The following is a 10,304-nucleotide window of genomic DNA, read 5'->3' as shown; positions in this document are numbered from 1 at the left end:
TGGGGACCGGGGTTCAAATCCCGGCCCCGCCTGTGGTGGAGTTTGCATGTTGCATGTTTGCATGTTCTCCCCGTGCCACATCCCAAAAACATGCATGGTAGGTTGATTGAAGACTCTAAATTGCCCATAGGTGTGAATGTGAGTGCGAATGGTTGTTTGTTTCTATGTGCCCTGCGATTGACCAGGGTGTAACCCGTCTCCCGCACGAAGATAGCTGGGATAGCCTCCAGCGGCCCGCGACCCTAGTGAAGATAAGCGGTAAAGAAGATGGATGGATGGATGGATAATAATTAGAATTTTTTTTTAAAAACAGTCTAGGCTGTGCCCCACTTCTTGCCTAAATTCAGCTGGGAGAGGCTCCAGCTCACCTGCAACGCAAGTGAGGATAATATTTATATTTAAGACTTTTGGCCATTTATTTTTTATCTCATAATATATAATATATATATCATATTATTTATTCATTTTCATAATTTGCATAATCACTAATCTACATATATTCTATTAGATCCAAAATTTATGTTTCTAATAAAAATAAAGAAAATAACACCAGTGTGGGGGGGGGGGTTATTTGAATCATTATTTGTATTATTTGTGAAAACTGCATCTGTAAATCTAGTACAGTGGGGGGAAAGACCATTGAATCCATTTTATGGCCATTCTGATGTTATGCTTGCATGCCATATTTCTCCTGTCCAAATAATTAAAGAAATACAAAACACATTTTAAAAATACTTTTATGTTCAATTTTTTTTATTTTGGGAAATAATCTTAAATGCCCTATTGTTTGCAATATGTTCTAACTCACGTAAACTACGAATATAAATAATAGTACAGAAATAAATAATTGAATACATCTCATGTCTTCATTTTCAACATCACAAAAAAAAACTCCTGGTACATTTAAATTTCAACATCTTAACACAAATATTATTTATTAAAACTGTATATGAGCTTTTTTTTATTTTTTATTTTTTTTTTTTAAACACAAAATAAGTGAAGCATAGACTCATGTTCATTCAAGCTCAAACAACTTTGTTTTTGAGCAGGTTTTTGTAATGAGGTCAAACTTATTCTTTAGTAGAGGATGGGTCTTGTTTCAGTGTTTTCCTAATCTCAGAAATGCAATAAAAACTCTCAATGAAGCGTTTAAGGTGGGTTTAGGTGTTAGTGTTGCGTTTAACAGTGGGTCCCTTCTCTGACCTCTCTGTGTCAGGGTTGCGTCTCGCAATCCTGCCCTGAAGTTGTCAATTCAATGTGTGCTAGCTGTAGTTCCTCCTGCTCCTTCCCGCAGCACCACTTACAGCATTTCACCCCAGCGGGAAAATCTCCGAATTCATTCTTGTGATGCTCCCACTTCACCACAAATATCCGGTAGAACTCTATGAGGACGACTAGGATGTTCTTGCAAGTGAAGAAGATCATCAGCTGGTTGAGCACTTTTTCGCGTATCATGAGATAAAGGCGGTAGCACATGAAGGGGCCATCTTGGAGTCCAACCGTCAGAAGCAAGATCCACACCTCACTTGGGCACCACGTCCTCACGTTCTGGACAATACGGCCACTGGCGAAGCGGCCCCGGGTCCTCCGGGCATCCCCGCCCTTATGAGTGAGCATCAAAGGGAACTGCATGAGTGCCCACGAGAAGAGAGCTAAGCCAACAAGGACCACTTTTTTGTTTTCCTTGATCTCCTTTTGCCTGAAGGTATCAAAGATATCAAGGATATCAGCGCCCAGTCCCACGTAGACCATGAGGAGCTGGGAGAGCTGGTCACGGGACAAGTAGCCCATTGGCATTAGCCAGCGCCCGATCACCAACACGATGAGCATGGTTTGCTCTATACCAGTCACCCAGTCCTCTGGATTGATGTCCATATTCTGGGTCAAGAAGAAAAGCACAGCATTGTTCACAAGGAAAATAGAAAGTAACTCTAGGCATTAACTTGTTGAACTGGGTGTTTTCATTTCTGAAAAAAAAAAAACACTGGTATTTGTAAAAACTCAGTATAAACCTGACAGTTGACATTAGTTAGTCATTAATGTGAAAGAAATTCTCAACTGCGAATAGCTCATTAAATCAGTTACAGTATGGTCTCTGGCCCTATATTGTATGCCTACATAAAATTCGATTTTTAAGAAACCACAGGAGGAAAAACATCCAATCAGAGACAGAAGGCATGACTGACGGGGTGCAGTGGTGGGTAGTAACACGCTACATTTACTCCATTACATTAAATCAAGTCACATTTTGCTTAAAATCGTACTGGTCAGAGTTATTTGAATGCAGCATACTTTTTACATCTACTTGAGTTTTTATGTGAAAAAGAATCAATACTTTGTTACAATGATTGACATGCCGCTCGCTACTTATCCATTATAACGTGCACGATCTATTATTAGACTTCATCGACTTCTGCATACGACGCCAATTCAATGTGATCACGAGTTTCATTTGACTCCAATTCCCCAATCAGACGGCACAAGGCAGTCACATGACCGCACACAAACCCTTCGTTGGCCAATCAAAGTAACTCATTTTTGCGGGGGGAAAAACAGCCGTGCAAATGTTTACTTAACAGATTCCGAAAAACAACAGCTTCGTCATGCAGCGTAGTTTTTTTCACTGAGTACTTTGTTACTCTTACTCAAGTAAATATTTGGAGGACTACTTTTTACTTTTACTTTAGTCATATTATTCTATATTAACAGAACTCTTACTTGAGTACAATATTCGGCGACTCAAAACTTCAAACAGTTAACATTTAGTGTTATAGTAACAACCTATTACGAATAAGTAATGCTACCAACATAGTAGCCTTGGATAACGTAAGCTTGTTTACAGAATCAGAATCATCTTTATTTGCCAAGTATGTCTAAAAACACACAAGGAATTTGTCTGTTTACTGCACTAATGCTAGCTTAGTATTGCTAGCACTGCTATTTTGTTGAAGCTGGTCAGCATTCTCTGTGACTGTTTATCACAACTGCGCACTTTCTTAATCGGATGACATGAGGAATCGTGCTCATGCACGTCAATGAGAGGCGTGGCTTTGGTCAGTGACTGTGGAGGGGGTTAGTGAAGTGAGGCGACTACGTTCAAATATTGCTAGTAGTTTTAAAACCACAAACTTCCCTTTAAGTGCTAGGTGGCCAGGTATATTCAGGGGTGGGGAACTCTCGAGAAAGGGCTAGAGGACAGACCTCCACCAAGGCCAGTAAAAGTGAACCAACAAATTTGGAATCTCCACTTTTATCAGGATCCGCAATGTGTCATACTCTCTTGAACACAAGCAAAAATCAGCCATGACGGGGTTTGCATTTTCTAGGACTATAGAATCTAGATTGCCACCCCAATCTAAATACACTCTTAGGGCTATATTTTTGCGACTGGAATAAATCCGGCACGGTGGGCAACACAACTGTGCACCTGGGGCGGGTTAGACCGGTGTTGGAAATTCCGTAGACCAGCAGAGCCCAGATCTGAGTAACCAGGCTGCGTGACTGTGGGTGTGTCTACACCCGACTTCATTTACCGCCAACCAAAGCGGCTCCTCTCATTCCCTTTGTGGCACAACAACAGTCTCGATGGAGAGATCTGTTTGGAAGAGGAAGAGTAATCGCAGCCACTGTGCGTGAGTGGAGCAGTCGCTGCTCTCGGCGGTGTGGCAACAGACAAGTTGAGCGGGTACCCTTATTGAATACAGAATGAGCTGATGACTGCTGGTGACTCAAATACTGTATTTCGGCAGACCTCATGTACAGTATCTATCCCCTGATCATTCATGTGCCCCTCCCCATCGCTGTGCCAGCCAGTGGGATGATTTAATAAATATATTAGTAATAATGCGTTCAATGAATTTACTGTATTTGTACAATAATTCGGATGGCTTGATCAGAATCAGAATCAGTTACATTGCCATCGTCTGATGGTTCAACATGAACCATAGATGGTAATAACGAAAATAAAACCTCCAATATAAAACACACTAAGACCTAAAAGAAACAGTGTGCATCACGCATCAAGTGTAGGTGTGAATTTTTAATAGGTGATACCAGCTGATTTAGGGTTCAGGAGTAATGGCCGGTGGGAAGAAGCCGCATGTGGCGGGAGGTCCTGCCTGAAGGGAAAGGGTTCAACAGGTTGTGTCCAGGGTGCATAGGGTCAGCTGTAATCTGACCACCCCCGGGTCCTGGAAACGTATAGGTGATGAATGGATAGGAGCCTACAGCCAATCATCTTCTCAGCGGCATGTACAGTGCGCTGCTGTCTGGGCCAGTTCCTGGTGATGGCCGTGTAAAACTGCACCAACACCTTGGTTGGCAGCTTGAGTTCTCAGCTGCAGGAGGAAGAACTTCCTCTGCCGATGCCCGTTCACATATTTATTAATGAAATACATCTGACATCCACCACACATCCCCGCAGAGCTCAGAATCTGTCTGCCTGCGCGCCGATCAAATTTATTAAAGTCGCTTCAGACCAGCTGCGCCAAGATTTAGACTTGGTTCCAGCAGGCATAAGTTTAGACCGACTTTCTGCCGCCAAATTGTCACTCTGTATATCAAAGGACACATCCTCGTTGCGCCAGAGTGCCCAGTTTGTCGCAGGCCAGTCTGGCAAATTGGCAAACACGAGCAGCGGGCCTTGCGCTTGCACAAAAAAATCAGGATATGCCAGCTTTTGTGCTCCACCGTAGACACGTCATCTATGAAAATAGAGGACTGAGAGTCTGTACCGGTACACTTTGACTAGATACACACGTGTTTTTTGTTTAATTCTGTGCACAATTGTTTAATCCTGTGCACAAACAAAAAGCAAAAAGATCACAAATATAAATATTTGTACATCCATTTTCTATCGGGCTTGTCCTCAGTAAGGTTACCCGTGAGCTGAAGCCTATCCCAGCTGACTATGAGTGAGAGGCGAGGTACCCTGTACTGGTTGCCAGGTAATCACAGGGTATGAGTATCAATAATACTCTATGTAAATTTCTTGTTAGATGTTTGGCCTCGGTGGAGATCTGCGCTCTCTAGCACTCGCGAGCCAAGCCTAGATCGACGCCTTTATCGAGGGTACGGGAACATTTTAACCGATAACAGACCAGTAGGACTCTCGAGCAAGGGCTAGAGCTTTTATCAGCAGCCTTCATCTGAATACTTGAAGTATTTGCAGTAAAAGAAAATTTCAAGTGTTACAGAGAATGACATATTGAAAAGGGTGTTTTAAGAACTTTTTGTCATGCTGCACAGAAACAACAACATAAACCTGTCTTGGTGGAGGTCTGGGTTCTTGTGTGTGCTCTTGGAAGGGCTTGAGTCTGGACCACCACCATTTATCTGACTAGGTACTCAAATATTAAGGTGATTATGTTCCCATGCTCCACTCATCAGCAAGTAAAGGTTTCGCCTTGGTGGAGGCTTGCACTCTTTAGCACATTCTAGCGAAGACTGTTTTGAAATGATCTCAGACAAAAACAAAGCTACATCAACCTTGGAGGTCTACGCTTGTGTTCTTATCACACGTATCTCATTTTTAAAAATTTTTTACTATCATGTGTCCAATAAGGGATCAGGGGAATGGGTTGTAATGTAAATAGTAAATATGTTAGGTCTCCAATATACAGTAACTTCTAAAGAATGTGTAAGCTTCATTGCTTGGAGTTTACTCAAAATATCCTAATGACATCCTTTGACACATCCTAAATGTCTAAAGCTGACACACAACTTCCAAAGAAACTGCAATATAACCATTACAGAAGAATGGAGATCAGTTTTTCCCCAGACCTCAAAGCATATCTTTATAACACATTTCCTGCAATGAATCTGCCTACTCGCGAATGCAGCTGCTAGGCCTAATGTGGCTGAGTGAAGGTAGCGGTTCAAAAAGGTAGTTTGGAGGTAGGACACCTACCACAGATATTGGGATCTTTTTCAACAACTTATAGTTAATCTCTGTTAAATTCAAATTGATATTCTCTTCCAACAGGCTCAGCTCCAGGACCCAAATAGAGGGGACGACAGTGCAGAGGTAGAGGAAAACCATCGGGGAGAACCTAAAAGAGAAGGTTGATTTCTTTTTAGTGGATGCTTTGAACATTGGTTAAGAATACTTTGGAGAAGGCAATGTGCCATTGGAAATATCTTAAACCCAAGAAATGTCTTTATAAATGTTAAACACAGAGTTTCCAACAAGTTTCAAACCACTGGTTACATTGAAGAACAGTAAAACAAAGGTTGAGGACTTGGCCAGGAAGCTGTGTGGAATCACATTCTTTGGACAAGGTCAACTCGTATCATAATTACAAGAGAAAAGTATGGCGAAAAGAGGAACAACTCATGATCCAAAGCATACCGCATCATGGGTAAAAAAAAAACATAAGGGAGGCAGTGTTACGACACTGTCATATATAACTGCTGAGTGTTTATTGGTGGCGCAACTGCTGACAGACGTAACACGAATTGTGACGTGTATCGTGCTATACTCTGCTCACAAATGATGTGACACTGACAGGCCACAGTAAACTAAAACCATGGTGGAGGACCTAAAAAGAGGGGGAGATTATTTTTACAGCCACGCACGACAGAATAAAGAGGTCCATTTCTTTCGTCAGAAAGTATGATCTTTCAGAGGGGCAATTATTCTCATCATAAATGTAAATCCCACTTGACAGTGCAAAGCTTCGTGCATGAGGAGAGAACTTCAAAGTAAAACGAGGCCTGAAGAAAGCGTGCGCATCTGAGGATGTTCAGTCAGCTTTCCAATGAGCACGTATGGCACTAAACACTTATATCCTTTAGAAGCTTGCATAATGGAGGTCATCCTCAGTTTATATTTACTCAATGCAGACCCACTTGTTATATGTCACCCCCCACCTTCCAAAAAGGAAGAAAAATTGTCAGCCAGAAAAACCTTTTTCTGATGGCACAGGTTGTGAAAGGCATGATGGCATGTTGCCATAAAGGACGGAGCAATAACTGAACAGAGGAATGGATTTATTTTTCATCGACAGTGAAACAGAGGGCAAGCCGCGAAGGATGACACGACATTAAGTGGGAGGGAGTATTATAGGCCTAACGCAAGCTGCGTCTTGTTAAAGTACCAGGACTGGTCACCGTCTGAAAACCAGTTCTCCCAGAAATGCAGTGGGATTTTTGTACAAAAATTGTATGCACTATAATTAGTAGAGAAACAACATTTGAGGTGGGGTCTTGGGGTAATGTTTTTATGTCTTGACAGGCTGCATTGATGTGTCAATTGACACAGCATTTTATGATTTTTTTTATTTTTTTATTATTATTTCCTATATGGCCCAATTTGAACATGGTTCGTGGCAACATGAAGAAAAATCTCAGCTCAAGATCAGACGTGTTTCAAATGTGGATATGAATTGGATATCTACATATGCAACTGCCTTGTAAACAGATTGGATCTACGTCCAACAAGAGGCTTGGGTTATGGAACACACATCCACAATTAATTAAAGAAAAAACCTAGACCAGCTTTTCCACAGCAAGGAGTCCGTGCACTGGTTTTGAGCACTTATTTTGTCAATACGTTCCTATTTTAATTTTCTTCGTCATCATTATGTTATTCGCAGGGTTTAAATCAAACCTTTCATACAATTCTAAGATCATTATTTAGTACTCGCTGAAAACATGGACTGCACCCTGTTCCATGACATTTATCAATGATCTTTTTAAATGCATAATAATTATATATGATAAATATTTACCATTTCCACTCTGCATTTCGGGTGCACTTCAGGGTGATGGCGAGCTCAATAGCTAGTAGAGTGATGCCTAACAGGAGAAACCAGTACATTGGTCCTTTAACGACCACCACCCGCCACACTGTCACTATGCCGTGGACCGCAAACAGGACGCGGCTCAGGAGAGCCAGGCAGATGTTCAATAGAAGGCACATCGTTTCCGAAAGAACCTGCACAGAACATGATGTATTTTACAGAACGAATAACACAACCCCCCCATATGGTTTGCGAATGAAGCGGCAACAAAGGCTCCTTCACATTGATTGTATTTTGCAAAACAATTCAACTTACACAAAATGATCGGTGTCAGACTTGCAACAGGTGAGAGGGAACAAAAAAATTGCAAAAACGCTTGCTCATTAAGCCTTGCGCTCAAAACACTCTCCTTATATATTAATAGTGCAAAACGGCAATGCAGAAACATGCTCACTGTTAATTGGCAAACAGGATTATAGCGTCTGAGCTTCGAGGGAATGGAAAACGTGCGGGGAACGGAAAACAAAGAGCTTGCTGGTGGATAACAGTGATGACTTAATTATGACATAAGAAATGTCACCCTTTGTATAACTCAGAATGATCAGAAAAAAAAGCCTTGTTATAAGGCCTATTTTAATACTTTTATTGACTTTAATTTAGAATTTTTAAAGTCCCCCAAATCTGAGTCAACTTTCAATATTGGGTTTCGCAGGAATATCAACTTGACATGAATTCATTAGTTCTTCAGTGACCAGACAATCCAATTGGGGTGTTTCTGTTTTCAGTCTGTTACCCAGGAGAATGAAGGTTATGTAATTATATTTATTAAGCATTAATAACTGAAATATCAACTATCCATAATGTGCAAAACTGCAAATGTCTTTTTTTTTTCTGATGATCAGTGTATTAATCGTTTATGGCTCCATGTCTATTCACTTGTTTATTTTTGGCTCAAGTATATATATACATATACATATACATATATATATATATACTAGATGCTGTTGCCGATAATGCTAGCCAGGAATCTTGAAAGTAATCCATTAAATAATGTAGTTAGGTCCAGAAGTAGCTTCATTTGCTGCTTGTTTGAGGGGCTTTTCTGCTTGCACTTTTGTCTTCAAGTCCATTAAAAAGTAGACTTTACACCGGTTTTATCGGCCTTATCGGTATCGGCCGATAATTAGCATTTTATGCTTGATCGGCTTTAACGTCATAATTCGCCGATCCGATCAATGAATCGGCTCCGCGAAAGACATTTACGTCGCCATCGTGCACAGTATATTTGAATCAAAAAGCTGGTTTATTTTTAGCCTTGTCGTGTGTCCATGAAAATTCCAAGTTAATAATTATTTGCTAAAAACAATAAAGGTTATCAGGTTGAACATTAAATACCTTGTCTTTGTTGTGTATTCTATTAAATATAGGTCGAACATGATTTGCAAATTTATGTTTAACACAACGTCCCAACTTCAATGGAATTGGGGTTGTAAGTGACAGCCACCTCCCAACACCCGTGGAATGAGGCGCACGTGTGTTCAAAAGGTATGTCGAGAATCCGTGCGCATGTGTCTCCATGCTATCGGTGCCATCGTGTAGCCGATAAAAAAAAAATGCCCTCGCCTTTTGATTGTCATCTGTCATGATGTCATCTCTCCTGGGCTGGGGCAAAGTTAGCTTCCTGGGAGAAGTTGGGTCAGCAGCTGTCAGAAAGCAGCTATCTCCACAAATTGACAGATCTGATAACGACAGCCTTCATTAGCCTCAACACCCTGCAAAGCCTGGTCTAACAAGGGGAAAGAAACATGTGGATAGACCACCGAGCAGCTATTGCCAGAATGTTGGGGTATGCTGGAATATTAATCAGAATGTGGATTAGTTTCAGATGGTTTGCAGCAGTGTACCCTCCAAAATGTAATATTTCACCAGCTGCTGTTGTTTGAAAGTAGTGTTACATTTCAAACTCACTGTCTCTGAATTGTAATGTGTTACACTACTTATGTGTTAGTTTTGAGTCATGGGTTATTGACATTGATGACCTTTAACAAGGTTTAACAAATTTGCATGAATTGTCCCTCTAACCAGCACAAGACCCATGTAGGCCTAATCAATATGCCAAGAGACTCCATGTGATGGATTTCCAATTTGAAACAGCATTATGCGACAAAGTATAGGAAGTTTGCAACAACAAAATATAAATGCACTGAAATCCGCATATCAAGCCGCAAACAGAAATCTTGTCACATGGCACAACAATAAAAAGCAACAGACTGCTCACATAGGGTGGCGTGACTTTTGGGTAAGGGCAAGAGGCCAGTCTAGATGCAGAAATAATGCATGACTGAAGTGATGGATACAATGTTTGAAGGCAAATAAAGATGAAATTACAGTTCAAATTTAGCAAATGTTCCTCACTCTTATTCAACTATGTCAAAATGGAAATTACATTTTATTTTTGTGGGTATTTTTGTTATGATAAAAAGGGCATTTTGTTTTGAGTATTGCATGGGTTCTCATTTCTGTCCCCTCTCACATCTTTTCTCTCAAACTGCATTTCCAATA

The 10,304-nt window shown here is 40.8% G+C and overlaps 1 protein-coding gene across 1 annotated transcript; it reads right to left on the bottom strand.

The window, feature by feature from the left end:
- Positions 1-1,092: 1,092 nt before the first annotated feature.
- Positions 1,093-7,921, bottom strand: LOC133418076 (transmembrane protein 26). The gene is made up of 4 exons (XM_061663853.1): positions 7,731-7,921; positions 5,909-6,050; positions 5,616-5,627; positions 1,093-1,869 (listed from the first exon to the last, which is right to left on the bottom strand). Exons 1-4 carry the CDS (start codon positions 7,919-7,921, stop codon positions 1,213-1,215), a joined length of 1,002 nt encoding a protein of 333 aa, XP_061519837.1. The 3' UTR covers positions 1,093-1,212.
- Positions 7,922-10,304: the final 2,383 nt, after the last annotated feature.

The sequence above is a fragment of the Phycodurus eques genome, chromosome 1, assembly GCF_024500275.1.
Source record: "Phycodurus eques isolate BA_2022a chromosome 1, UOR_Pequ_1.1, whole genome shotgun sequence".
Classification (NCBI taxonomy): Eukaryota; Metazoa; Chordata; class Actinopteri; order Syngnathiformes; family Syngnathidae; genus Phycodurus; species Phycodurus eques.
The sequence above is the reverse complement of the archived record's forward strand: the minus strand, read 5'-3'. Positions and strand labels throughout refer to the sequence as shown.